Source organism: Paraphaeosphaeria sporulosa (assembly GCF_001642045.1).
Source record: "Paraphaeosphaeria sporulosa strain AP3s5-JAC2a unplaced genomic scaffold CC84scaffold_8, whole genome shotgun sequence".
Lineage (NCBI taxonomy): Eukaryota > Fungi > Ascomycota > Dothideomycetes > Pleosporales > Didymosphaeriaceae > Paraphaeosphaeria > Paraphaeosphaeria sporulosa.
Genome location: NW_017253367.1, coordinates 844,558 through 871,853, shown reverse-complemented (window position 1 = coordinate 871,853; position 27,296 = coordinate 844,558). Strand labels below are relative to the sequence as shown.

Genomic DNA, 27,296 nt, shown 5'->3' with positions numbered 1-27,296 from the left:
CATGGACAACTGAATCATCGCGCTTCACTTGTCTATGGGTCTTCGCATCCACGCCGCAAGATCTGCATTGTCACATCCTTCGCGCGAGTCGTGCTGCAAGAATGGAACGACTTACAAAGCCGTTAGCTGCCCCCACGGAGCACGGCCTCGGAAGAGTTCCCCTGAGCACGCTTGCCGGCCGTTGGACATTGGTCATGCGTCGCAGGTCTGGAGATTGCCCAGGAAGAGTATGGCGGAGTCCGCAAGCTGTCGTCTGAGTCTTCTCGCTTTACTTCTCTCTCGGACATCAGTAGGGGAACACTGCGTCTTGAAATAGCACGGTTGTGCCCCCGCTTATGTCCATCAACTGATCTTGCTAGTCTTCTAGAACCCTTCTTCGAAGAACTGTTTGATCACTCGGGAACTAATACTACTGAGCCGGGTGGGGCCCTCTCGGTAGAAAGCAACAGGGACGGCCTGGCAAAGGAGAACGGGCGCAATTATTACCATATTGTGTCAGTGCTCCGTACGGCCCGCGTGTGAACATGAGGCGGCGTTAGCGCGTCTCCAAACTTTCCCGCGAGCCGTTCTGGGCACCTGGTCACAACCGATCGTGCAGACACCTGCATGCCGTTCCAACATTGCGGTCGTCCCTCTCAACATTTGCTGACCCGAAAAACCTTGCGAGCGGATCTGCGACCCTACTCAAGCGTGGAGTGCATGAACATGGACTCCCGCCAGCCGCGTCCCCTCCCGTTGCCAGGATTCCTGCCGCCGATAGCGCCAGGACTAGCCAAAAGTCTTCGATTGGATCCCATGCGTCAAGCGCGCAGGCCACTGACCTGGTAGAATCCTAGGCGTTGTCCAAATCGAGCGAGTTGCGTATGAAGGATTGGTCTTCACACTCACGGTGGGCTGAGGAAAGGCCGTGCATATTTCAAATCCTTGTAGGCCGCACTGCCGCTGCCGCGTGCAGGGGGCCTGCGGGGAGTGTCTTCGACACGCTGCCTCTCAGTTTCCTTACATTACCCGCGCAGAGTCTTACATCGATACCGATTGTGCTACCGTCCAACCGTTTCCCCCACGACCGCCACCGCCACCGTTACAGCCGATTTCGAAACAGAACACCGCTCATCATGGTTCAAGCCCTTATATGTCTTTTCAGCAAACGAGACGACATTTCGTTCCGAGAATTCAGAGATGCCATGGAGAATCGATTTGTGCCGCTATTAGAAAAGCTCACTGGTCCTCTGTTCCCTCTCACATACACACGGCGGTACATCGCACAAGACGGCAATGATAGAGAAAGACATAGGTCTGGCCCACTTGGACTTCCTTCGTTAGTAGTTGGAGAAGCGGACTCAATAACCTGGGTGAGTAAGCTTTTCCACACCTTGCGACGGTAAAATTGTCACCATTCGCTATCTCTACTATGCCTATATGAGCCTATATCAGATATTCACGTGCAATCAATGCTAACGAGCGTTCACTGGCTATAGGATGCCCTAGTGGAATCGACTTTCGAGGACGACCTGCACCTACAGCAGTTCATGGCATTCATAAATGAATCCGAGGCGGCAGAGGAACTGATGGAGTGCGAAACCAGCTTCTCGGACAGCAGTAAGCTTCGCATCATCGTGATGGAGAACAACGTATCTGTCAACAAAACACGGGGACTCAAAACTTGGGCATAACAATGCGCAAAACCGTTGAGAATGAGCATAGCATCAGAGGCGTTCATGAGGAGGTCATACATTGGGGAGCGACGCAGGCATTTGAGCGATCTGGGTCCTAAGTAAGCGTGTCCTTTCGAATGATACCACCAGTTTTCGGCATCGGCGCATATTTCTTTGGACACGGAACCTTCAATCGGACGGGATAAGGCACAATTGTTTTTGAGGTTCATTGGATTTGATACTCTGATCGGCGATATAATACATATAGACATCTAAAGTATCTGCCTCGAAGATGGCGCCGTGGGTTACATACAGTACCTGTGATACGGCACAAAAGCAGAGTTCCCTAATTCTACTACGATTCGTCTACCCTGGGGTAACACACTATCCTCAAACTCTTGCCCCGCACTGGTGGTCCTTGCTCATGGTCTTTTCGTAGGGTAGGGTTGCGCTTTGCTACGGGATCTTTGCTCAGGCAGAAGGCAGGCTTAGCAGACAGAGCGCGAAAGAGTCAATCAATTTTGTTCATTGGCTAGGTCCCTGAGCCAATTGTTCACCCTCCTATTTGTCTTTACTCACTTCAGACAGGTCGCTGAATTAGACTATTTTTACCCTCTTTGTTTCGAATACATTCGCATAACGCCAGATCACCCGCGGAAGTTCTTTTACGTTAAGTTGTGCGGCAGATTCCGCCGGACAATTGGATCTATTCTGGTACGGGACAAAGGCTTGATAGCGAGGGCTACATGTACCATATAAGGTCCGTCCCTCGCTACCACACGGCACACCTCAACAATGCACTAGTTACAGCAAAGAAAGCACATTCTCTTTGACGTAGTATAGGGTCGGTATGGTACGCTCATCCATACATATGCACAGATAGCTTTCTACGCAGCTGTATACGGCTCCAACTCTTACGCAGAACTGCCAATCCCAATCATCAGACCAAAGATCAGCATGAGTCCAAGCAAGAACCCCTACGAACTGCTAGCCCAACTCGATTTGAGAGGCCAAGAGGAGGAAAAGGAGGAAGATGAGCTTGTTGGTAGAGATCCCAATGGTGACGAGATATGGAAATTCGAGGTCACGCCTTTCAATATCGATGACTTTGAGGTAAAATACGACAACTGGCGGATTATCACCCGAGAATTTCTTCAACAAATCGCAAAGAATAAGGAGTTGACAGAAACAGCTGTAGAAAACAAAGAGAGGCGGACTATAATGCATTGCCCCTCGCAAGGGGAACCAGAATCTGGTGAGCGATTCTGTGTGGTGGACACGGCTGAGATTGAATACGGCCGCGCAGCCGAAGTTGGTGTACGGTATCTAGTCCGTGTTGAGCTACACCGCGACTTCCAACAATTTCGGCAAAACTCACTCTCTGTTAAGTTACTGAGGTACTACAACGACGATCCTGACGATGATGTAGACTGGATACCAGTGCCGTATGTGCTTAATCTTGTCAAACACAATAATGGGGAATCTTATAAGAGCGTGGAACATATGGTAGAATGGCGAAACCAATTGCAGCAGATCAAGAAGCTCTAGGAGGTCAGTAAGGCTTGCAAGCAAGTAAAAGATCCCATCTTCCATTACTCGAAACCCGCAGTATCACGCATAGTATGCTTTGGGTTGGGTACTCTGACGCGTAAAGAGACAAACTTGAAATTGATCCCCGATCGAGTGCTACAACGTTTGATGGTGTTTCGACTTGCCGAAATGCTTGATGACTCCCAACGGGAAAGAGATTCGTCGTCGTCACATGTAGAAGTCTTCCTGCAGGATCCTTCGTACCAAGAAAAGGACAAGCAGCTCCGTCGGGAACTGCATGCAGGTGTCCACTTCGAGGAGGACCCACACGGTCTCTTCAAAGTCAATTGAGACACCTTAGTGGTCGCTGCCTTTGTCCCAACGGCTTTTCCAGTCTAGCAAATCATAGCGGATATGTTCGAGGAAGGCCAAGGCCCAGCGGGCTTTTTGATCGATAGCGTTCAACGAAGGTGGCCAGAGGACCCAGGGATGTACAAGATCAATGACCGATCATCACCGCGTGCAGAGCGCATGTTAGAACATTGCTCCATCTATGCGTGGTATGAAGAAGATCGGAATAGTTTAGAGGATTCGGAAGACTCAGATAAGCCTCACAACTTCAAAAAGAGATGCTGGGCGAAGAGCTTCAAAAGCAGCTTGAGGGATATTCTCACTATTGGATGGAAGCTATGGAGCTTCATACGCGTATCGACCCACTGACTTCTGAAGGACGAGCTGCACCCCAGTAAGGATGTACTCGAGGTATACTTGTCAAATGATCCGTATAGGGCTGTCATCTGTACGGCACCAGGGCGCGTTATCTTACATGCAAACTTGTTACTAGTTGTGACTTTATCTGAACCATACGTGTGCGTTTGTATTCTGGTGCGGTCTTAGATTACTTGAATTTCAACTCAAGGAAGATGGGGGAAAACGGGCCCCCATGTACAACGAGACTACCTCCAGTAGTCACGGAGAAGGAAGTTAAAGAATCCAAGCGTAGGGCTAGCACGAGGTCTGCGTAGAAGAGCGGTAGGGATGAGTGAGGAAGGATGAAGATAGAGATAGGAGTCTGATTTGCAGGAATATGAAGAGTTGGTCAAAGTAGCAAGGACTGGGAGGTGAGCTCGGGATGCATGGACTGACGTTCACACATCAAATAGAATCATGAATGAAGTTTGCATTCGTGTGCTATGCAATTTAGTCATCATTCAGGGCTATCACAGGACCCACCATGACGCATTGAACTGAGATGTATAAGAAAAACGACCGATTATTACCGCGTGCACATCGCATGCCGGAGAACTACAAGAGAACTAAGAAGGCCAAGAATATTGAGCCCAAAGACATGGAAGAATCACGTATTGATGTATCGCTGGTGTCAGTGTTCACGCGAGAAGCTAGCTTGAAAATCGTAAGTCTTTGTCATACAAAGAATGACTCCAAGCTTCGGCTCGTCGCTCGACGAGCCGATACTCCGTCCAAACGCACATATGTAACGCTTTGCTGCTCGACATACATTTTGTTTATGATCCGTATCGGATGCACTTTGAGTGTACTATCTCCTGTAAAATACTCACACAATGACAACGCCTTGCTTGACAGATCACGAGTACGTTCAACCGCGCTCTCGTTTACAGCAGACGGAATCCTCGGATAGCTGCGGCGTACTACACCACGATACAACTGCTGGCTCGCCATGCTCTAATCCACAGCAGTTACCGAAATGGCTTATTCAGGATCGCCAGGGTGGATGGCGAAGGATAACACAGAACTTTACGCCATCATGGGTATGTACTCTTACTCGTCACTAAGACCTGACGTTGATGTTGACCAGTTTGCCATCAACATGGGCACTGGAATCGTGTCGATACTACTCCACACGTTTGGCACCATCTACCCAAACCACCAGGCTTCCCTCCACGTTCTCAGCATTGTCTTCTTTGTTCTCAACATTTCCCTGTTCGTGGCGATACTCAGCGCCTCAATTCTTCGATATGTGCTTTACCCAGCAACTTGGACCTTGATGCTCGATCATCCTGTCCAATCTCTCTTCCTTGGCACGCTGCCTATGGGTTTATCCACCATAGTCAACATGTTCACACTTGTCTGTGTGCCCAGATGGGGTGGCGCGACACCTCAGGTCGCTTGGGGCATGTGGTGGCTGGACGCAATCCTCAGTCTGGCGTGTTGCCTTGGGTTACCTTATCAGATGATGACGAAGCACAAGACCCGGCATGACACAATGACAGCAGCATGGCTGTTGCCGATTGTCGCGCCGATTGTGGCCTCTGCCTCTGGTGCTCTTGTCGCCCGTGAATTACCGAACCCTCACCACGCCTTGATGACCATCATAACGAGCTATGTCCTTTGGGGAACTGGCGTACCCCTCGCATTCATTGTTCTCACAATATATTTCCACCGTCTCGCAGTCTACAAGCTTCCACCGAACGAAGTCATCGTGTCTGTTTTCCTGCCTTTGGGCCCGATGGGCCAGGGTGGATATGCGATTATGCAGCTTGGCAAGTTGTCGATGAGGGTGTTTCCGGAGACGCAGACGTTACACGTCTCTGCTGGAGATGTGCTGTACATCGTCGGATGCGGTGTAGCGATTCTCATGTGGGGGTCTGGCCTTGTTTGGCTTTTCTTTGCACTCGGAGCGGTTTTGGGCAGAGGAAGGTTTCCTTTCAACATGGGCTGGTGGGGTTTTACCTTTCCGATTGGGGTTTTTGCGATGGCCACACTCACATTGGGCGAGGAAATCCCATCGTCATTCTTCCGGGTTGTGGGCACCGTGAGTCAATCCTAGTGTTGGTTGTATGACTCGCTGACTCATTCCAGGTTCTTGGTGTGAGCGTTTTGTTGCTGTGGGTCGTTGTTGCCTCCGGCACTGCGCTGAACATGCTGCGTGGCAAGCTGTTCGAAGCACCTTGCTTGCGGGAGCTGGAGAAAGGATGCAGGGCAAGAAGAGATGGAGGGCAGCGAGATGCTTAGCTATTGGCGTATTCACTGGCTTCGGGGGCTGATATAGACATACTCCGGGTCGATGGCGTTTGAGGGTCTAGTCTCTGGCGGGAACATGGACGCCGGCGATACAGTATCACATTCGAATCTGAATACCTGCAACAGCTCAAGTAACCCCAAGGTTGACCGACAAGAGAGCGTACCTCCGACGTTCACCTTCTTGTAAGAGGAGGATCTAGTGTATCGTCACGCTACCGGTACTGCTTATCTTCGGCTATCAAACAATGCCCGGTCGGTACCTTGCATGTTGCGCTTGACATCTACAGCTGCAACCGCGATGTGCCCGAGCGTGTAGAAAAATCAACATGATGGATGTGATAGACTGCTGCAATCGTCCCGACGGGCACTCCCTCCAACTTGACAAAGACCTTTCACTAGCCGCTACATGCTAGCGGCGCGTTTCGAGGCCAGACACATGGCTGATGCAGAGGCGGCGGGCGAAGGCCATTTCACCGCGCAAGTCGGTCGAGTGGCACACGGCGCTCTCGTTACTGGGGCGGCGGCAAACGCATGGCGTCGCGGGCGGGCAGCCTGGGGACACGGTGGTAATATCCGCGGCGACGGCGCGACGTATTGGTGAGCACGACGACCGAACCCAGGCGAAGGCGGCGGAAGGAGCACGGGCCCGCTCCAGGCAAGCACGGCTTGGCACCGAGCTCTCACCAACATCATCGCCGCTAGATCCACGGTCGGTAGCTCATATAAACCACGTTGCCCTCGCCCCAGCTGCCCCATTCATCACCACCCATCACCACCCCAACCCGCCTCTTCAGCAGGCCTCTCACATTTCCCGCGCAGAAGCCAGATTCTGCACCCACCCACACTTTCATTTCCACCCAGTCTACACAGCGCCCGCCCACCATGTCGGCTGAGCCAGATCACGCGAAGCCCAAGGTCGACTTGTCCAAGTAAGTCTGCGGCGCCTCTGCCTCTCTCTCCGCTTGCAGCTACAGCTACTAATGTGCCCAGGGACCCTTCTGGCGCCGAACACAAGACGGTAGGCAAATGCCCCGAGAGCCCAGCGATGAGCGCCACTAACCCGCCACAGGAGGATGAGGTAGCAACGGCCATTCTCAAGAAGAAGAAGAAGCCCAACTCGCTCATGTAAGGGAACCCCGCATCTCGATGTATCCCGAAAGAAAGAACTGACAGCGACGCAGCGTCACCGATGCCGTCAACGATGACAACTCCATCATCGCACTTTCCAACAACACCATGGAGACGCTCCAGCTGTTCCGTGGCGACACTGTGCTCGTCAAGGGCAAGAAGCGCAAGGACACGGTTCTCATTGTGCTGGCAGATGACGACCTTGATGACGGCTCCGCACGGATAAACCGCGTTGTACGCCACAACCTGCGCGTCAAGCACGGCGACGTAATCACCATCCACCCATGCCCAGACATCAAATACGTGAGTTTTCAGCCCAGTCGAGCAAAATTGACGTTTCCACTGACACCTTGTAGGCCAAGCGAATTGCTGTCCTCCCCATCGCCGATACCGTTGAGGGCATCACCGGCTCATTATTCGACGTTTTCCTCGCACCATACTTCCGCGAAGCATACCGACCTGTACGACAAGGCGATACCTTCACAGCCCGCGGCGGTATGCGGCAAGTAGAGTTCAAGGTGGTGGAGGTCGACCCGCCGGAGTTTGGCATCGTTGCGCAGGATACCGTCATCCACTGCGAGGGCGAGCCGATACAGCGCGAAGATGAGGAGGGCAACCTCAACGAGGTTGGCTACGACGACATTGGTGGTTGCCGCAAGCAGATGGCCCAGATCCGAGAGCTTGTGGAGCTTCCGCTGCGACATCCGCAACTCTTCAAGTCTATCGGTATTAAGCCACCCCGCGGTATCCTCATGTACGGTCCACCCGGTACCGGTAAGACGCTGATGGCTCGTGCTGTCGCCAACGAGACTGGTGCGTTCTTTTTCCTGATCAACGGTCCCGAAATCATGTCCAAGATGGCCGGTGAATCGGAATCGAATCTCCGCAAGGCTTTCGAGGAGGCAGAAAAGAACTCTCCGGCCATCATCTTCATCGACGAAATCGATTCGATTGCCCCCAAGCGTGAGAAGACGAACGGTGAAGTCGAGCGCCGTGTCGTTTCTCAGCTGCTCACGCTCATGGACGGCATGAAGGCCCGTTCCAACGTGGTCGTCATGGCTGCCACTAACCGCCCGAACTCCATCGATCCTGCGCTGCGTCGTTTCGGCCGCTTCGATCGCGAAGTCGACATCGGTATCCCCGACCCCACTGGTCGTCTTGAGATCCTTCAGATTCATACAAAGAACATGAAGCTCGGTGACGACGTTGACCTTCAGACCATTGCCGCTGAGACTCACGGTTACGTTGGTTCTGATTTGGCTTCCCTCTGCTCTGAGGCAGCCATGCAACAGATTCGTGAGAAGATGGATCTCATTGATTTGGACGAAGACACCATCGACGCAGAGGTCCTTGACTCTCTCGGTGTTACTATGGAGAACTTCCGCTTTGCTCTCGGCGTTTCCAACCCCTCTGCTCTGCGCGAAGTCGCCGTTGTGGAGGTGCCCAACGTTCGCTGGGAGGACATTGGTGGTCTCGAGGAAGTCAAGCGCGAGCTTATCGAGTCCGTCCAATATCCCGTCGACCACCCAGACAAGTTCCTCAAGTTTGGCTTGTCTCCCTCCCGTGGTGTGCTCTTCTACGGTCCCCCTGGTACCGGTAAGACGCTGCTCGCCAAGGCCGTTGCCAACGAGTGCGCTGCCAACTTCATTTCTGTCAAGGGTCCCGAGCTGCTTTCTATGTGGTTCGGTGAGTCCGAGAGCAACATCCGTGACATCTTCGACAAGGCTCGCGCTGCCGCACCTTGCGTTGTCTTCTTGGATGAGTTGGATTCCATTGCTAAGTCTCGTGGCGGATCTCAAGGCGACGCTGGTGGTGCCTCGGACCGTGTCGTCAACCAGCTGCTGACCGAGATGGATGGTATGACATCGAAAAAGAACGTCTTCGTCATCGGTGCTACCAACCGACCCGAACAGCTGGACAATGCTCTTTGCCGACCTGGACGTCTCGACACTCTTGTCTACGTTCCCCTTCCCGACCAGTCATCTCGTGCTGGTATCCTGAAGGCTCAGCTCCGCAAGACCCCTGTTGCGCCCGACGTTGACCTGGACTTTATTGCCGCCAACACCCATGGATTCTCCGGTGCTGATCTTGGTTTCGTTACTCAGCGTGCTGTCAAGCTTGCTATCAAGCAGGCCATTGCCACTGACATCGAGCGCCGAAAAGCTCGCGAGGCTGCTGGTGAGGATGTTGAGATGGGCGAAGACGATGAGGACCCCGTTCCTGAACTCACCAAGGCACACTTCGAGGAGGCCATGCGCTCCGCTCGTCGCTCTGTCACCGATGTCGAGATCCGCCGGTACGAGGCTTTTGCTCAGTCAATGAAGAACTCCGGCGGTTCGAGCTTCTTCCGCTTCCCCGATGGTCAGGATCCCGCCAACGAGCAACAGAACACTTTTGGTCAGGCAGGTCAGGATGAGGACTTGTACAGCTAGATGGTTGAGCCGAGCACTTTCTGAGTTTATCTGTCAGTCTTCAACACGGGTTACGGAACATCGCCACGATGGGTTAATGTCGGCGCATCTCTTCACACATGGAATGATAGTCTAATTCATGCATGCTGGGTAAGGTCATCCGCCTTCCTGGCTAGTCATGGGATATTGGTAGTTTGGAGAAGGGATTGTGTGGAGGGAGATGGCTACCGATTTCCAATGAAGAATTTATACGAATATGAAATTGCATGTTTTAGAGTTCATACCTGTGCTCATGGGTTTTGTCTATTTATGTATTGCACATCCGCCATGCTAACACTGTTTATGTACTGACCAAACTTTTGGATGCATCAGAGTGACCAACACAAAACTGGGAAGCCTTGAGGGGGACCGAAGCATCACTGTCCATGCTTATTAATTATACTTTGGATTACAAACATACAGTAACGCAAGTTCATATAGATGAGGTGCGCGAATTGCAGAACCATAACCACGCGCACACATCAGAATTCAAGTCCTAGGGTAACTCACGATATATAACACGTGCAATCCTATAGTGGAACATCTTAGCTAGACACAAGAGGATGATACTTTTTACATGCCGTCCAAGAATAGCGGGATCACGGACTTCCCCATGCAGATACGAGCGAACACTATCAATGCTCCAATCCGCATGTGGTGGTAGTATCTACTACCCAAAGCGTCGTGCCACGCTGTTGTGCTACTACCCATACGCTTCTTTTGCCGCCCGCTTCCTGCTGTGCAACGAGGCGGTCCCGCTCCGCGTTCCTGAACGATCCCACCATTTCCAACGTCCGGGGACCGCGCTGCGGGCGTGGAGGTATTCTGGTCTCGGTGCTTGGTCCGGCGGTCTTGGTTGTGGTGTCCAAGCAAGGTAGCCGCGGTGAGGGTGGATGGTGAATGTCGCGTCGTGAGAATGTCCGGGAATAATGGGTTGATGCGGGAATCAAGATCATGCTGTCGATGTCACTGGATTTATTGAGATATAGTACGGGCCATGCTACTGACAGGTTGCATTGGTTATCTCTTTCCGCTCGTGGCTTTCTTTTTACTTTTGACACTGCTATTCCGGTAAGGTACTCGAAGTGTGACCTGGTAGGAAACGGGACCTTGATGTCCGGTCCAGCGTCTGTTGGGTTGCTCAATATCTTCTGTTGGCCGTGGTGCAAGCACCACACGCCTCTTCACTAGAGACAGCGATGCACGGATGTCGGTGGAATCTCGGAATATAGCTTTCCTGTGGCTGATGTGGCTCGTTGAGGTGAATGGTTTGGAACGAGCCTTCCATCATTCGATCGAGCCGTGGGGTCCCGTTGAAAGATGGAACCCCCCGGAAGGAGCTTCTCCGGGCGATCTTGGAGGCCGAGGATGTGTTTCTGATGGTCCCAATGCTGGCTGAATCTTGTCCTGATGCATGTCTGGCAAAGACATCAGCAAAGGTTTGCAAGACCCGTGTACTGCGAATCACTTCTCCTCAGCAGTGATATCGCAGACTTTGTCGAGCTCCTTAAGTACGGCCTTGGCACCCTCCTTGGAAACGCTGGTTGGCAGGGCGAGGTTGTAGTCGTCGCCCTCGCTGCTGTGGCCGTTCACCCCATTTACACCGTTGGCGGCGTCCTTGTTCTTCGCGGCCTGGGTGTCGTGCAGGACCTTGGCTTCGACTTTTGCCATGATTTCCGGAAACGTGGCCACGCCTTCGACTCGCAGCAAATGGTTGACGTAGGCCTTGAGCGTGGCCTTGAAACCAGTTGCTTGCATCTGGTGGTTGAGGGTGTCCTCGATGTTGCGGATGCCGGACCCTGAGAGCAGCGCAGCATAGATGTCGTTGCGGACATGGTCCGGGAGTCTGTCCTGGGCCTGGGAAGAGGACATGGTGATAGGCTTGGGGCTGGACATGGGGTGGAGGGGCCGGAATTGGAGATGGGGGTGAGGGTGCTGGTGTGTGCGTTCCTGGACGGGCGTAGGCAGCCGGCTGGCAACGGTGCGATGGCCAACAGTGGAAGCGAGGCGGGTCCCGCTGGTTGGCGAGCCGTCAGGATGTCGGGGGTCGCGCGCTCGGGCTGCCGATCGCCAGGCGGTGAGGGTGCAGCGTGCAGGGCGAGGAATCTGGGCTGCACGGGGCGATGGTTGGCTGTGGAGGCAGGCCTTTTCATCCAAAATTGCGAGCCCACACGGCACTGGCTAGCGGGCGGCGTCTGGCTCTGGGCTCGGGCAGGCTGCAACGTGCAGGCGCGGAGGGACAAAGGCGGCCGCGCGGTGCATTGGGAATCGAAGCCAATACTTTTGTTATTGGGAGCTCGGGGCAATGCTTGGCTGGCTGCTTGCCGCCGAGGGACACTGTGCATGCAGCATCCGTATCGTCGTCTGCTGATGGCTCCCCAGAAGCTTCCTGCCTGCTACCGAGCTACCTCACGCTGTGTTCTGGCCCGGCCGCTGCTGTGCTGCTTGCCCACCCTCTCCCTCTGCTGAACGCGCCCCACGGCGCTCTCCCGCACGGCTGCATAGATAGGAAGCAGACGCGCAGAGCTGCACTAGCTGTGCTCCTCCACGTCCGTCGTGTGCCGCCAACCGCCCTTGGTCGCAACCACCACCACGCCCGCATCGCCGCCCACGCGCCCGCCGCCCACCCACGCTCGCCCGCCGGCTCCCTCCCCGCGCCCGCCCTCGCTACCGGCGCATGTCTATCTGACACAGGCCTTCGAGCGTCGACGTTGCAGCTGCAGCGAGTGTCAGGCCGCGAAACACGCCTAGTCAATCTCGCTTCGTCTCAGCAGGCCGTGCATGCCCAGCGCGAGAGACGTAGCGCCGGGCCCTCGACATCGCCATCCATCCACGCAGAACGACGGCGGACCGTAGCCTGCTCCAGCACTGAGCACCACCTCCAGCCCGAGGAAGACGCCTTGGCGCGCCTCCCGTCCTCCGCACCGCACCGCACCGCACGTAGCGCCGCGAGCTGCGACGACTCCCCCGCCTCACCCCGATGGCATACACGTCCAAGTACCACGACGACTCGGACGAGGATTACGAGGCCAGCGACGAGCACGAGCGCAGCGTCATCCAGAGCCCGACCCTCCCCGTTGACTACGCTGAGAGCTCGCCCACCTCGTCCGGGCCCATGAGCACCGAGCACACGCCCACCACCTTCACCCACTCGCGAGACAGCAAGGGCAGCCCCACCGGCCTGATCACCGAGTGGACCAAGGAGCAGGTCGCCGACTTTGTCGCCGGCCTGGGCCTGAAGCAGTATGCAGACACCTTCATTGGTACGCAGCACCCCGTGGAGTCCCCGCCAGCAGTCTGCTAACAAGCGATCAGAGCACGAGTTCTCGGGCGAGGTCCTGGTTGAAGTCCAGCATGCCGAGCTCAAGGAGATCGGCCTGCACAGCGTCGGTCACCGCCTCACCATCCTCAAGGCCGTCTACGAGATCAAAGTAAAGCAAAACGTGCCCATCGAGCCTGATCACTATGTCCCACTGTGTACGGCGCCCAGTATCGGATCTAAGGCATATGCTAACTTCTCGCAGCCGCGGACACGTCCGCCCAAGATGCCCCACCCACACAGGAAGACTTCGCCAAGGTCATACGCGTGGTACAGGCACGCGACGAGCGGTTGCATGCCAGCGAGATGGAGATACGGCACCTCAAAGAGGACCTGAACCGCGTGCTCGAGGACTACAAGAAGCTCCGCGACGAGACCCTTGCCATGGCACGCGCATACAAGGACAGCCAGCAGCCGCTGCCCACGCCCCACGACCATTCTGTCACGTCGCCTCCGGCTGCAACAGGAGGGGGCGTGGGGAGCAGTCTGTCACGTAAGTTCTCTACCAAGAGACTTTTCCTTGCCTCCGGCGGCCCGAAGAACCCCTCTCCGACTATTCCGGAAGGGCGCGCCTTGGTCGACAATTCGTCTCTCGATCCCTCCGCAGCAGCTCTGGCAGCATCCTCACACCTCACAGCGTCAATTGCCGGCGGCCAGCAAATGTCACCCAATGCCGTTCCGCAGCCCTCTCCTACCTCTCCCGCATATCAAACAAACAACCAGAACCGTTCCTATAATTCTCGCAGCGCACATCCAGATCATGATAGTACGCAGAGCTGGTCTCGGGACAACAGTACTTGGTCCGACTCAACGATGACATCAGAACGCGCGCGTAATACACCTGCGCCGCTCAGGGCACCGATGCGGAACGCAGCACCAACGCCCAACCCTGACGATCGCGATCCTCCACTCTCCGGTGGTACCATGAGCTCGACGCCCTCCGCGCAGTCATCCTCAACAAACCCGCAAGTCGAAATTTTCAAATCGTTCCGCGTATCCATCGATGATCCATGCCATAAAGTTCTGCCTGTTGCACTAAAGAAGTACAACATCACTGCCGATTGGCGACAGTACGCATTGTACATTGTACACGGCGACCAAGAACGATGCTTGGGCTTAAACGAAAGGCCCTTGATATTATTCAAGCAATTAGACAAGGAAGGTCGCAAACCTATGTTTATGCTGCGAAAACACGCAGCCCCTGCTGAAGGCCACGTGAGCACTGTTGGCGGCAACGATATAAGAAGCGTGGGGGGAGGAACCGGCAGTTTTGGATGGGATGGGAACAACAGAGGGGTCCAATTACCTGGCGGCGTTTTATAGGACCTGAACGAAAAGCTCGAGCGACGCCGCAATTTCCATTCGCAGTATATTATATCTACTACAGGCTTAAGAAGAAGTGGATTGAAGACGGGAAAAGAGAAAGCATTGGATAAGACGACTCACATGCTCAGCAGCTGCAGCATTACTCTCGCCTTGTATGGCTAAGAGATATCCGAAGAGCAGTAGGGACAGGATAGGGAAGAATGCTGGGAGCCTTGAGGCAATGCCCACAGCTCACATCATTTATGGAGGTCTCTCGCCGCAGAGACCCGTCAACGGAGAGCTGCTCCCGATGGTTGGGATGTGTGGGTTGAGCGATGGTCAGTTTCGTTGTATAGCACCGTTTGGCGTTGATCTTGTTCGCTTTTCTATGGTAGCTCTATCGTGACAGCTTCCATCGCCATGTTGTCAAGATTGGAAGTTTTCGTGCACGGTCGGGACCGGAGAAAGGGAGACAGTCGTGTTGTACGTGAGAAGCATTTTGGCATGATCTACGGCTGTCTTGTTCGAATGATGTGGCGTTCTTGCAGCGTCTTTTTCTTGATGGCTTGCATAGCGATGTCTCTGGTTTGCGAGCAAAAATTTGAGTTTCGTGTGGATGGTGCTTTGGGATTGAGGGAGTCAAGAGAAGATGCATGTAGATGGGCAACGATGTACCGTCGGATATGAGGTATTATCTACAATATCAGCATTGCGAACATTCATGTGCACGTTCACACATGTCCAGTCACTCGATCTACATGACTTGCTGAGGTGGCTGCCAGTGCGCGGTGGTATCTATCACTGGGATCGACGCAACGTTAGACTTTTTGAACACCCTGTTCCTGTATCGACTCGCTCTATAATAGAATCATACAATGGAAACTCGCTGTTGCATCCCAGATTCTTACAGCTTGCAGTCTGGGTTCTGTTGTCAGCCACTATGCGTGGTGTTGTTCCTGCATAACGGGCCGGGGGTACGTTGCGCTAGGCTATGGAGAATGGCACACTTTCAAGTCTGGCTGGTGGGGCTCAATCGTCTACTGGTTCGCGAAGCCGGTCGTTTCTGCGGTGTGATAGAATTCTCTTCATTGTCTCCTCACATAGGCTGATATATTGTGCTGGACAATCGAGGCAGTACGTCTAGGCGAATTGTAGTCTCAAAGTTGTATAGTAGAGTAAGTTAGAATGGGAAGGTGTGTACTCAAGGTCCCGTTTTTGCGTCAGCTACTGTGATTCGATTTATATAGCCCACAAACAGCACATCGTACAATTAATTTACAGGAGTTTCAGAGGCTTATCATTGCTTCCTTTACTTCCTCTGCTGGGGCTCTGTTGGTGCCTCCATCCTCTTCTTGTCTTCTTCTTCTTCTTTCTCTTTCTTCAGCGCTTCAATGCTGTCTTTGAGCAGCGCTATCTCCACATCCACCTTTAGGATACGCTCCCTCATCATCTCCTCATACTCCTCGTCGCTTAAGACTTTCATAGGGCTCCACTTGCTCTTCGCTATCCTCTGCATAAACGTCTCTTGCACTTCGCCCCTCTCTTTCATCGCCACCTGCTCCCTAGCCTTTCCCGACTTCCTTGCATCCAGCCATTCGTAAGCATGCTGTCCTCCGAAGCCGAACAGGGAAAACATAATGGTACCCGGAATGACATTGCGTGGCCCACGGAAAAGAAATCCTAAGCTGAAGCCGGTGGCAGCGCCGGAGATAGTGGACGCGCGGATGCGGTCTGAGTGGGAGGGGCCATGATCCGGAGCAGGTAGGAGAGGCGCGCCGCGGGTGATGTTCCACCAGTTTCGCAGGCCAGTGGAATTAAGGATTGAAGTGCGAATGCTGAAGAAGGTTGTACCAAGGGCGAACCATTGGGCGCCCGAGACGAGGGAGAAGAGGACCGGAGTTTGAGTGCGTAGTGTGCCATAGGTCGCGCCGATGAGAAGGCCGGGAACAGCTACTCAAATTAGTCCAGATGCCTTGCTTCAGCAGCAAATGAACAGCTGCCTCGGGAAAATCGAGATAATGAGGGCTGATCCTTGCGAGATATCAATGATGGATCATGAGGGAAAGCGCAGCACGTGATATCGCTTGGCACGCGCCTATATCCCTTACTGAAGCCCGTCTGCCGAGTTGACACGCAAGCAGCTGTTACCGGACGCTGCCGAAGGTCTGACCGTAAACTGTGGGCGGTTCTCAAGCAACAATGGCTTGGACTTGATGAAGCAGAAGAAATGTGGACTCACTACAACCGACGCCCATCAGGGCCCCCTTTTTGGCCACATGGAGGGGATGTGTGATCACAGTCTGGTCAGGCGATATGCTCATTGCCATCACATCGAGAGATGCAAACGAACCTCGACTGGAAATGATACAAAAGGCGCAAAATCTGGGGATCGAATGAACTACGGACTGCCAAGCCTTTTAGCGTCAGAGAGAACATTAATCGCACTTGCCTGCCCGCGATTTTCTTCAGGCAGGTCCCCTCGACTACACCCCACATACTCCGGCGAACCAACAACTTCTCCCTACGCAACCTTTCTTGAGAGCCCACATCGCTCTCAAGACTTACACGGCAAACGCGCGGTTTCGACAGCGCGTTGCCTGCTAACCGCAATCATGGGTACGTTTGCCTCGCGCACTCGGACGACGTCAAGCAGCGCCGATACGCTACCCCACCTTTGCAGGACCTGCAAAGCTTCAGGACATGTGCAGCTAACATGCGTATTTTACAGGCCCCAAAAAGCAGCAGAAGATGTCCCTGGGGGACTTTCTGGGCGACCAATGTAGGTTCGACCCCGCTCTGAGTGGGGGACCGGAAAGGCTGACGCCGTTGTAGCACTTGGATCATGGGCTGATGAGATGGAGGATACGCCCATCGGTGGTGAGTAAATCCGCGCCTAATTTGCGCAATCTTGAGTACTGACTTTACTGCAGCCGGAAGTAAATTGCCCCGTCTCTCGCTTCGCGAATCCCCAGCCAATGTTGTACTAATTTTCGTTTAGGCGGCGGCGGCAGCTACGGAGGAGAAAGGCGCACTTTTGGTGCTGGCGGCGGCGGCGGATTCGGTTCCGACCGTGGCGCAGGCGGTGGTGGCTTCAGTATGTCGACTCCGTGCTTTATTCTTACATATGCTGATCGATTCGACAGGTGGTAGCGACCGCCTCGGAGGCTACGCTGTGCGCGAGGAACTTCCCCTCCCTTCCAAGCCCCCGTATACGGCCCATCTGGGCAACCTCTCCTTCGATGCTACCGAGGGTGATGTCAACGACTTCTTCGCCGATTGCGAGGTCACCAATGTTCGCATTGTGGAAGACAAGCTCGAGCGAAAGCCGAAAGGCTTCGGATACGCTGAATTTGGCAGTGTTGAGGGCTTGAAGAAGGCACTTGACTTGTCTGGCTCGCAGTTCCAGGGTAGAAATATTCGAGTTAGCGTTGCTGAACCTCGTACGTGCTACATAACCAGATTGCTGCCTGTATATGGATACTGACAATCCATAGCCAAGGACCGCCCCGAACAAAAGGACATGTCTGACTGGACTCGAAGGGGTCCTCTGCCCGATCTTCCCGGTCAGCAGCGTCGCCCGTCTGACCGTGGCTTTGGGAACCGCCAGTTCGACGAGCGTGACGATGGAGGTGGTGAGCGTAGACGCGCTCCTCCGTTCAGCAGCGATGGCAAAGAGCGCGACTTTGGCAACTGGGAGCGCAAGGGCCCGCTATCGCCTGTTCCCGGGGCGGGTCCACCGAGAGAAGGCCGCGTGCGCAGCAACGACGGCCCTCGCGAGCGACGACAATCTCCAGCCTGGGGTGAAGGACGCTCCAACGATGGTTCTCGGCCCCCGCGTCGCGAATTCTCAGAGCGACCTCAATACGACCGCCAGCCCACTGCGCCTGAAATGGACAACCAGTGGCGATCCAAGATGCGTCCGGACGCTCCAGTCAAGTCGCCTACAGCCACACCTGATGCTAGCGTACCATCATCTCCCGCGCCCCAATCTGCCGCACCAGCAACTCGCCCCAGGCTTAACCTCGCCAAGCGAACCGTCTCCGAAGCGCCTGAGACTCCTGTGGCTGCCACCCAGTCTGACTCCAAAGCCAACCCATTTGGCGCTGCTAAGCCCATTGACACCGCCGCCCGCGAGCGTGAGATTGAAGAGAAGAGACAATTGGCTATTCGCCAGAAGAAGGAGGCTGATGACAAGGCTCGCGAGGAGAGGAAGGCCAAAGAGTCCGCCGAGAAGACTGTTTCGTCTCCAAAAGCTGAGGCGCCATCCGCACCTACAACAGAAAAGAACGAGAACGGAAACGAGGATAAGCCGCGTGCCAACTTCGAAATTCTCCAACGTTCAGAAGGGGAAGGTGATGTGCCTCCAGAGGTTGAAACTGCCGAGACACCTGAGAACGGTGATATTGTTGAGGACAAGAATGTAAAGCCAAAGGAAGTTGTACGTGACCCAAAGCTTGACAACACCTGGAGACGAAAGTCCAGCACACCTGCGGCATCTACCCCTACCACCACGGAGACCATGGACGACGATGGCTGGAGTACCGTCACAAAGCCTGCGAAGAACGCGAGGGGTGGCAAAGGACGTGGTGGCCCAACTCGCGCCATTGCGTCCTAGAGCATGGACTTGTCGTGGATTCATTACACTGTCTCTGCAAGCGTCTATCGATGTTCGCAACGCTGCGCAATTGTCCGGACATGAGTGGTTCTCTCCATTCTATGGCTTCGATATTTGCTTGCATTCGTGAGCTCTTAGATCTTGTTTGCAAATTTACGTCCTCTGTCGTATTTTGGCACATCTCTTTCAGCATGTCGGTTGCTTTGCCTGTATTTGCTTGGCAAGGCGCTGTACTTTTGGTGCAGGCTGGGTCCCCTTGGTCCCACTATCATACACGCTTAACGGCTCTCATGTCTCTTCGATCATGCCCATCTCCAATTCTACGTGTTATGCGCATCACAATTGTACTGGTTCGCTCTGTTTCAAAAGTTTGACGTCTTTGGCTTCCTTCAGGTCTGGAAATACTGCTTCTTCTGCATCTACACCTCCCCTCTTCGTCGGCGTATGCTAGCTTTGGAATGGGTCGGATCGTTTGCTCGCGGGCTGAGGACTGGGCGCGTAGGCTCGAAATTTCCTGATATGGAGGAAGATTTGTGTCATGTTCTGTTCGCGAAATGATAGACGATCTGGTGCTCGGGCATGTATTTAGCTTTTTCCATGATAGATACGCAATGAGTGTTCTATCTCCTTCAGCGTTTGAAGCACAGTGTCATATACAAATAATGGAGATAACTGACAGGCGCGCATCTTATCCTGTACTAACTCAGTCTATCGTACGTTGATGGATCTGTTGTATCATGCGTCATCGTGGATGTTCATGTTTTCGGTTCTGCGTCAAGGATTCCTTCTTTCATTGTCGGCCACCGTCAAAGGCCTCTTCTTTGATGACCCAAGGGTTCTGACGTGAAGGGCAAGGTTTAGGGCATTTTCCCTGCAACCGGAATTTTCGCCGGCAGAGGTTGCGTTTCTCCGCTTGCCCACTGCAAGCGAAAGTGATGGGAAGACTTGTCGTGCCATACTAGAGACCAAATGTTGTGCGGGTGTCACGTCTGCGCTTCAGTGCACTGCTCAACAGATCGTTGTGGGCAGTGACGGATACAAAAATTGGAAAATCTGGCGCACACTCGATCCCGCCTATACTCACTCTTTGGTATTTTCGTTAACTTGTAGTATTATGACTCAGCGTGATTGCTCAAAGCGGTCCTGTTGCAAGGAGTCAAACTATTCTTGACACCTACTACCTATGTTATGGAGGTATCCTGCCGCTTACCGCGCTGCTCAGGTCCATGTAGCTCATACGTCGTTGAGATGAGAGGCGCGCCTCTTGGAATGGTGTCCCAAATTCTAGCTCACAGCTCTGTACGCGGGCAGTGTGCATCTTTGCTTGCGTCGCTTTGGGTTTTGACGATACACCTCCAGGCCTAGTCCAGGATGTTGAAAAAACGCAGTCGTGCAGACCGCTTTCTGGAATGTTTAGCGGACGGCCTGCGAGGCATTATGGATACTGATGAATTCTGCGTGAAACTAGTTATTACAGAGCATGACAGTGTTATACTTTCGACGATGGTTCTGATGTAGTTCTCGACGCCCTTTGCCGATCGCTCCCTTACGGGCCTAGCTTGGACCCTGCACGACCCTAATACGTCAGACGTCCAGCTCCCGACAACCTTGGTTCAACTGAAATCCACAGCAGCCTCCTCGACAAGTATCCTCTGTCTTGTTTCGCGTCCACATTCGGCGCCTGAGTTAAATATTGATGAACACCATGTCATCGAAAAGCCAGTCTCCTGGTCCGAGTGTAGCTACGTCACAGCCGAAGCAAGCGAAACCGAAGAAAGCTGCAGTTTCGGTTCCGGCTGAACCGAATGTGGCTGGGAGGGCGGGTTCAGCGGGCGGCGTTTTGCTAGAGAAGGAGCGTACTGCAAAAGGATCAGGTTCTGGCCCGATTCAGAAGTCGACTGCTAAGCCTACAGCTTCTACGTCTGCAGAAGTCAAGGGTAAAGACGCAGCAACCGCACCGAACGCAGCGGCTTCGATAGGTCCAAATCGACAAAGGAGGAGACCTAGAAAGCTCAACAGAGATGTTCCCACCCAGGATACACCTCCTGCTGCTGTGGCGACGTCCGTTACGCCAGCACCAGCCACCGAGCTTGAAGCCTTGAAATCTCGTGTTCGAGGGCTCGAAGCAAAGGTTGAGGAGCTTTACCACTCAGCAGAGGGGAGGAATCGCTCACCCCGCCGACGTGGCAAGAGCCGTAAGAACTCGTCCACCCACTCAGTTCCCACAATCAAGAATACTTCCGCTGGGAACGAACAAAGCGAAGAAGAAGAGGCGGATGAAGAGCTTGTCCGAGTTGAAGAAGAGCTGGAGAGTGCAAGGCGGGATCTAGAAGTATATCAGCCTCGGAGCAGGCCCAAGGGGAAGAGGACCACATCGGGAGAAACAGAATACATTGAAGAGATCCCACGAGGCGATGGCGAAGGGATCCTGAACAATGAAGGACGCCAAGTCACCCTCAGCGGTAGCTACCGTATTCCACTCCCTGCTACACTTGACATGAAAGATGTGAAGACGATCCAGTCTGGTGTTTCGGCAGCACAAAACGTGGCGAGATCATTCCTTGAACAACGCCGAGCTGCTCGCGCGACGTCGTCCACTCAGCCTGCTCCAGGTGCGGCGTCGACGAGGCCGACGAATGCTACGCCCAAGCCTAGCAGAAAGACGAGCAGTATGGAAGTCACAAAAGAAGCAGATGGGAAGAGCTGGAGCGAGTGGTTTGGTGGGTACAGTGTGGCCATCAGCAGGGCAGTGAAGACCATTGAGGCAGAAGCTGCGGTTGAGAGTCAGAGGGTACCAGTGAGTGCACCAGGGACGGGGTCGGGGACAAAGAAAGCATCGGGGAAGAGACCGACTGCGAGGGGCCGGCAGAGTGATGGTATTGCTTGAATCAGCGCATGGAGTACACGCAGGCTGCATCAGCGACGCGGGATCAATGCGGACCAGGCTCTGTGCTATGTAGCGTTGCGGCTTGTGCTACGATACGTATAATAAGGGTACGAGTTATGTATGATTAGGAGTCCTCGGAGGCGTTGGTCAATTCTCAAGGTTATGCGCATGGTACCAGGTCGAATGAGTATTGCCCCGCATTGCTATCCAGCGGTAAACACATGTACTCAAGCCTTTGACAAAGCACGGTAGGTTTGTTGTTGGCGCGTCTTGGACATGGAATCTAGTAGCATGGAATCTTGTAGCCACACCTTGTGTCTACGGGCATGGACATGAAGTCGCTCTTCGCGGAGGCTTGTGCAGCTCTCATGTTGCACACTAGCGTGACCTGCATACCCTTGACCTATGTATTGCTCATCCAGGGGCAGACCAATGGTGATGCTGGCGCAAAGCGATGCGAATTGCCTCTCCACGGCCTATCCCGCTCCGAGCCCGTGGTACGAGCAGCAGCACGGTCGACTACAAGCTGTGTGAACCAGCGGTGTCCTGTGCACGGATGGGTTGCTGGCCGGATGCCAGTGCCGTGGCCCCTGCAACGCCAATGCGCATGCACATCTCCCGCTGGTGCCGCTCGTTCCAAGGCACACGGATGCGTGCGTACCAATTCAGAGACTTCAGATGTGGCGTCGAGGCGCGCGATGATGGCCGTCGAGACGATGGCCAGAGCTAGGCAGGCAAGGCTGGCAAGCCACGGCGGATCCGCAAATGGGCAGGCGAAAGAGGTTCTTGCAAGGTGGTGAGACTGGCAACAAGGAGATCGCGTCATGGTGACCGACTGCCATGACCTAATCCACGACGCCACAGCAGCGCTAACGGCAGCCATGCAATGTGGGTCGGACGTCTGGACTACGGCGCAACGTGCTCTCGATGCCGTCGTGTGTTTGCAGACGCCGCTGCGGCGTGCCTGGCGTGGCCTCGCAGCTCCGCTTCGTCAAAGGCAGAGCCCGGCCGCACGAGGGGCTGCGCGAGCAAATGTACCCCTGTCGGCGACGGCGACGGGCATGGGATTTGGCGCGCGGGATGGGATTTGGGGAGGCAGTGTGGCTTGACGCGTCCAGAATGCGATGACGCACACTAGGATCAACGCGTGCATGATGCATCCCCGTCGACGATCTGAGACGTCAACCCAGGTCGCGCCGTCAACATCCGTCATAGACGGGCACTCTGTGGCCTTCTTTGGGCGCAGGCCAGCCCCAATGCGGGCAAAGGCAGCTGCAATTGAGTGCTGGCGGCGCAGGCGCGGCGATTGCGGCCTCGCGAGCGCACGACTCGCCCTGTGCAGCGATGGGCACCGCAAATGACCGCGGGCAGACTGCTGGCCCAGTCAAAGAGTGGCCCAGGCGGCTCGGGCGCGCGTGCGGGGAGTAGCGAGTGAAGGCTCATCATTCTGCGTGGTGCCAACAATGACGTCTGCACCAGAGCGCAGGGCAGGTTTCGTGCCACGACAACGACGACCCAGCCCAGCAACCAAATAAAACGCGCCCAGCGCTCCTGCTGCCTCTGTCTCATTCCCATATACCTCCTCTTTTGATACCCCAACCACCCCACCCGCCACACTCCACCTAATCGCTGCTTAGCACCCGTCCGTTTATTTGATACCCCAGCATACGCCTGCTTGATATTTGTACACCATGTCGTCCTCCAAGGCCGTCAACGTGCCGGTCAATGAGAAGCAGAAGGAGAAGGACGTCAACACCAAGCTCCAGCTCTACGGCATCTTCCAGGGTACGTTTCTCTGCGTCGCGCCGGCACAAACACCCGCGCGCGCCTTCGTGCGTGACAGCAGCTGACAACCACTGCAGCGTTCGCCAACGGCAAGGTCCCCTCAAACAAGCAGATTGATGTCGCCCTCAACTCGGCATTGGCCTCAAGAGCGCTAAGCTCGCCCTCCAAGAAGCTGTCCGCCGATGGCCGAACTCTCGTTGCCGATCTCAAGGACGTCATTGAGCAGGCCAAGACGCTACTGCTCACCAAAAATGATGGTAACCTCCTCCAAGATTTCATCTGGCAGACGGAGCAAATCACCGGCGGCAACGCGCAGCTTCCTCAAGCACCAATCGACAAGGACACAGCCAGGCAGCATGGCAATGAGGCCCTTGAGGGTCTCCGCACCCTCGGAACCCTCATCATCTCTAACGGCCAGTTCAGGAAGCTCCTCTCGGATGCCACCATTCTCCTGCGAGACATAGCCGGTGATGCTGCTCAAAACACAGCCAACAAGGTGAAGCCAGGCGAGGACCAGCTCAACCAGATTGATCGTCCCGCCGACGACAACACCTGGCACGAGGTGCCGGACCTGTCCAAGGACAAGCTGAAGTCCCAAATCAAGCAGTCAGCGCCCTTCTCCAAGGGCGATGCACAGAAGGCCGCGGGCGATGTTACCCAGGCTGCTCACCCCGGGGCTTCGCGCGACCCCGCTGATGTTGCTCAAGCTGGCGTCACCGAGGCTCAGACGGGCCAACCCACCGGTTTGGACGCTCAGAACGCTGCGAATGAGGCCAAGCGCAAGCTCTCTGAGAATGTCCCTGAAGAAGACAAGGAACGCGTGCGTCAACAGCGCGAGCGCCTGAACAACTACCTCAAGCAGAAAATGCCCGAGGAGCGCCGCGAGCAGACAATCTGGCGTCTGAAGAAGATGGTTGTCGAGATTCAGGGTCACCAGGATTACCAGCGTGCTATCGACACCCTGCTTACTTTGGCTGAGCGCTACGCTGGCCACGGTCGCGATGTCGCCCAACAGGGCAAAGGATCCGTGCAAGGTGCGCACCAGGATGATTCGCTGCAGATGGCCGAAGCTGACCTCAAGGTGTGTATTCCAGGTGTACTTCGCGATAATGCAGACGCGCTAACAAGTATCAAGACTCTCTTGGAGCGCTTCGCTAACAGCACTTCTTTCGACGATTTGATCGACTCCGTCAACCAGATTTACAAGGATGCTGACCGCGACCCTGACCTCAAGAACTGGTTCAAGCACCTCGATGCTTACGTTCGCAAGTGCTTGAAGCAGCAAGGCTTCATCATGGAGGATCGCTCTAACGAAGAGTGGAACCGCTTATACGATGATGGGCATGCATTGCTCCGTGGACGGTACCGCGGCCACACGGACCGCATCGCTGATGAATTCAAGTTCCTCGGCCAGCAATTCGACTCTGATCCTCAGAACAGGGCCTTTTCCAACTCCATCCAGAAGTTGTTCAACGACCTCGGCCATGACGAGAACGGCCAGACGGCCTTCAAGCCTCACCTTGTTAAGGACCTGACGGAGGTTATCCTGCCCGCCATTTTCGAGAACATCCGCTATGTTCCCATTCCCCGCATTGAGTACTCTGACCCTATGGTCGATGCTGTAGTTGAAAACCTGGTCATCGAGGGTGACAACCTTACACCTAACGTGGCTGAGTTTGGCTCCGATAACTACTGGCGATGGGGACGCAAGCACGTGTCCAGCATAAACAAGAACAAGGTCATGTTGTCCGTTAGCGGTATCCAGATGGACCTTCGCGATGTTTCATACTACGTGAAGCGCAAGCAAGGTTTCCCTTCCATCACCGACAAGGGTGTCATGGACATCTTCATGGGTGGAAGTGGCTTCAGCTTCAAGGTGGAAATGGAGAACGCCGAGCGCTCAAAGGACAGCGTCCACTACTTCAAGATCAACAAGGTCACTACCGACATCGAGAACTTGCACATCAAGCTGAAGAAGAGCAACCACAAGCTTCTCTTCAACCTCTTCAAGCCGCTCTTACTCAAGGTCATGCGCCCGGTCATCCAGCGCGTCCTTGAGAAGCAAATCAAGGACAACGTCAACCAGCTCGACGCTCTTATTTACGACATCAAGAAGGAGGCTGACAAGGCTGTTGAGGATGCCAAGCGTAACCCTGATCCGGAAAACATCCAGAACATCTACCAGCGTTATGCTTCTGCAGCCAACCAGCGTATCATGCAGGGCAAGCAGAAGAAGGAGCAACTTGAACAGCGTGCCAAGGACACTCACGTCAACGTGGCCGTCACTCAGCATGACAGCATGTTCCAGAACATCCAGCTGCCTGGCGGTATCAGCACGAAGGCCACCGAGTACAAGGACCTTGCTGCGAAGGGCGAGAAGTGGGAGAGCCCCGTCTTTTCCATTGGCGCTGCCAAAGAAACTTCGGCTCTTCCCAAGATTCCTTCCGTGCAGCGCAAGCCACATGGCCGTCCCGAGGGTTACGGCCCTGACCCTAGCATCGGTGGTCCGGGCGCTGGCCTCTCCAGCTCCCAGGGCGTTGGGTCTGGCTTCCACAACGAGGCTGGACAGGGCGTACACCAGGCCGGCTATGATGGAGCTAGATATGGACAAACCAACCCCACCGGCGCTGGTTACGGACAAGCTATCCCTACCGGTGCTGGAGCTGGCCTCGCAAACCAGATGGATGGTGCCTTCAACGGCGAGTCCGTTCCCGCCGGCGCAGCTGTCCCAGGCGTCGCCGCTGCTGGTACCCAGCCGGGCCAAGGTCAATGTAAGTAATGCCCATTATCGCAATTTGTATTTTTGCTAACAGTACGATAGTCAACACCATGCTCGGCGCCAACAACCCGGTCCTCCGCGGTGACATCTGAGTGGCTCGCATGATGAACGTTGCTTTCCTGTATGATATACCAGCGTGATTCTTGTTGTCCACGAGTTGTGTTTTGTTTTGCTCGGTTTGATAATGGATGATACCACCCCGCCAGGTTGGCGCATGAGTATACGGATTTTAAAAAAGGGATTTGGCGGATAGGTTTGCTCGTAATGTGGAAGATTGAGCAAGGGGATGGGTCAAATGCGATAGCACGCAAATACAATTTTGATTATCATTCAATTTGGATGTAGTGGGCCTCACAGCCTGCGTTCCTATGCATGTACTCCTTCATGTAGACGAACCGCTCTCGTTGAGACCCGTGCCGCGCTCCGGGGAGACGGAAATCGCAAAGCAGCTTCCAAGGCATACTCAGAGCAGTCATGTGTCAAGGGCTCACGACCACATTGGCCCAGGCGACATGGAAACCAAACCACGGCGCTGCGATGCGACTAGGCGAACCAGGTGCATCGCGAAAAGAGCTCCGGTCAGATCTACTTTGACCATCTCATCCGACACTCAAACAGACAGAACCAGATCAACCGGACGTGGCCGTACGGCTGCGAGCTTCGGCGGAGGAACAGGTGCCCTTTGACCTTGTGCGGCTTGAAGCTGAGAGTGCGCTAGAGGCCCTTGAGACCGGAATCGAAGAGGCGGTGGGGTTGGCAGAAACCTCATCCTGTACATGGTAGTCGATACGCACCTCATCTTGTGGAAACTCGCTGTGATACGGTTATAGAACCACAACT

General features: G+C 54.5%; 11 protein-coding genes across 11 annotated transcripts; 9 read left to right on the top strand and 2 right to left on the bottom strand.

The window, feature by feature from the left end:
• Window positions 1–1,115: 1,115 nt before the first annotated feature.
• CC84DRAFT_1219774 (uncharacterized protein) lies at window positions 1,116–1,673 on the top strand (the record flags this gene model as incomplete). The annotated part of the gene is made up of 2 exons (XM_018183110.1): window positions 1,116–1,352; window positions 1,479–1,673. 2 exons carry the CDS (start codon window positions 1,116–1,118, stop codon window positions 1,671–1,673), a joined length of 432 nt encoding a protein of 143 aa, XP_018033194.1.
• Window positions 1,674–2,612: 939 nt separating this feature from the next.
• Window positions 2,613–3,203, top strand: CC84DRAFT_1178414 (uncharacterized protein; the record flags this gene model as incomplete). The annotated part of the gene is made up of 1 exon (XM_018180341.1): window positions 2,613–3,203. The coding sequence occupies one exon, from the start codon at window positions 2,613–2,615 to the stop codon at window positions 3,201–3,203; it is 591 nt and encodes a 196-aa protein (XP_018033193.1).
• Window positions 3,204–3,483: 280 nt separating this feature from the next.
• CC84DRAFT_1188912 (uncharacterized protein) lies at window positions 3,484–6,179 on the top strand (the record flags this gene model as incomplete). Its single annotated transcript, XM_018181022.1, has 5 exons — window positions 3,484–3,527; window positions 4,105–4,168; window positions 4,904–4,975; window positions 5,023–5,979; window positions 6,027–6,179. The coding sequence occupies 5 exons, from the start codon at window positions 3,484–3,486 to the stop codon at window positions 6,177–6,179; spliced, it is 1,290 nt and encodes a 429-aa protein (XP_018033192.1).
• Window positions 6,180–7,070: 891 nt separating this feature from the next.
• CC84DRAFT_1188911 (AAA ATPase) lies at window positions 7,071–9,748 on the top strand (the record flags this gene model as incomplete). Its single annotated transcript, XM_018181021.1, has 4 exons — window positions 7,071–7,117; window positions 7,179–7,313; window positions 7,370–7,619; window positions 7,673–9,748. 4 exons carry the CDS (start codon window positions 7,071–7,073, stop codon window positions 9,746–9,748), a joined length of 2,508 nt encoding a protein of 835 aa, XP_018033191.1.
• A 1,482-nt stretch (window positions 9,749–11,230) lies between these two features.
• CC84DRAFT_1219770 (uncharacterized protein) lies at window positions 11,231–11,638 on the bottom strand (the record flags this gene model as incomplete). The annotated part of the gene is made up of 1 exon (XM_018183109.1): window positions 11,231–11,638. One exon carries the CDS (start codon window positions 11,636–11,638, stop codon window positions 11,231–11,233), a length of 408 nt encoding a protein of 135 aa, XP_018033190.1.
• A 1,108-nt stretch (window positions 11,639–12,746) lies between these two features.
• On the top strand, window positions 12,747–14,408 carry CC84DRAFT_1188910 (RA-domain-containing protein; the record flags this gene model as incomplete). Its single annotated transcript, XM_018181020.1, has 3 exons — window positions 12,747–13,029; window positions 13,082–13,243; window positions 13,291–14,408. The coding sequence occupies 3 exons, from the start codon at window positions 12,747–12,749 to the stop codon at window positions 14,406–14,408; spliced, it is 1,563 nt and encodes a 520-aa protein (XP_018033189.1).
• A 1,199-nt stretch (window positions 14,409–15,607) lies between these two features.
• CC84DRAFT_1166635 (uncharacterized protein) lies at window positions 15,608–16,747 on the bottom strand. Its single transcript, XM_018179009.1, has 2 exons — window positions 16,630–16,747; window positions 15,608–16,340 (listed from the first exon to the last, which is right to left on the bottom strand). The coding sequence occupies exons 1-2, from the start codon at window positions 16,643–16,645 to the stop codon at window positions 15,700–15,702; spliced, it is 657 nt and encodes a 218-aa protein (XP_018033188.1). The 5' UTR covers window positions 16,646–16,747; the 3' UTR covers window positions 15,608–15,699.
• A 391-nt stretch (window positions 16,748–17,138) lies between these two features.
• Window positions 17,139–19,005, top strand: CC84DRAFT_1097323 (uncharacterized protein; the record flags this gene model as incomplete). The annotated part of the gene is made up of 5 exons (XM_018174706.1): window positions 17,139–17,169; window positions 17,223–17,264; window positions 17,389–17,472; window positions 17,534–17,830; window positions 17,885–19,005. The coding sequence occupies 5 exons, from the start codon at window positions 17,139–17,141 to the stop codon at window positions 19,003–19,005; spliced, it is 1,575 nt and encodes a 524-aa protein (XP_018033187.1).
• Window positions 19,006–20,537: 1,532 nt separating this feature from the next.
• On the top strand, window positions 20,538–22,094 carry CC84DRAFT_920357 (uncharacterized protein). The gene has a single exon (XM_018187894.1). It carries the CDS (start codon window positions 20,702–20,704, stop codon window positions 21,890–21,892), a length of 1,191 nt encoding a protein of 396 aa, XP_018033186.1. The 5' UTR covers window positions 20,538–20,701; the 3' UTR covers window positions 21,893–22,094.
• CC84DRAFT_926685 (uncharacterized protein) lies at window positions 22,056–22,897 on the top strand. The gene has a single exon (XM_018187900.1). The coding sequence runs from the start codon at window positions 22,219–22,221 to the stop codon at window positions 22,690–22,692; it is 474 nt and encodes a 157-aa protein (XP_018033185.1). The 5' UTR covers window positions 22,056–22,218; the 3' UTR covers window positions 22,693–22,897.
• A 686-nt stretch (window positions 22,898–23,583) lies between these two features.
• On the top strand, window positions 23,584–26,548 carry CC84DRAFT_1219765 (uncharacterized protein; the record flags this gene model as incomplete). The annotated part of the gene is made up of 4 exons (XM_018183108.1): window positions 23,584–23,677; window positions 23,755–24,758; window positions 24,813–26,448; window positions 26,499–26,548. The coding sequence occupies 4 exons, from the start codon at window positions 23,584–23,586 to the stop codon at window positions 26,546–26,548; spliced, it is 2,784 nt and encodes a 927-aa protein (XP_018033184.1).
• Between the last annotated feature and the right edge of the window lie 748 nt (window positions 26,549–27,296).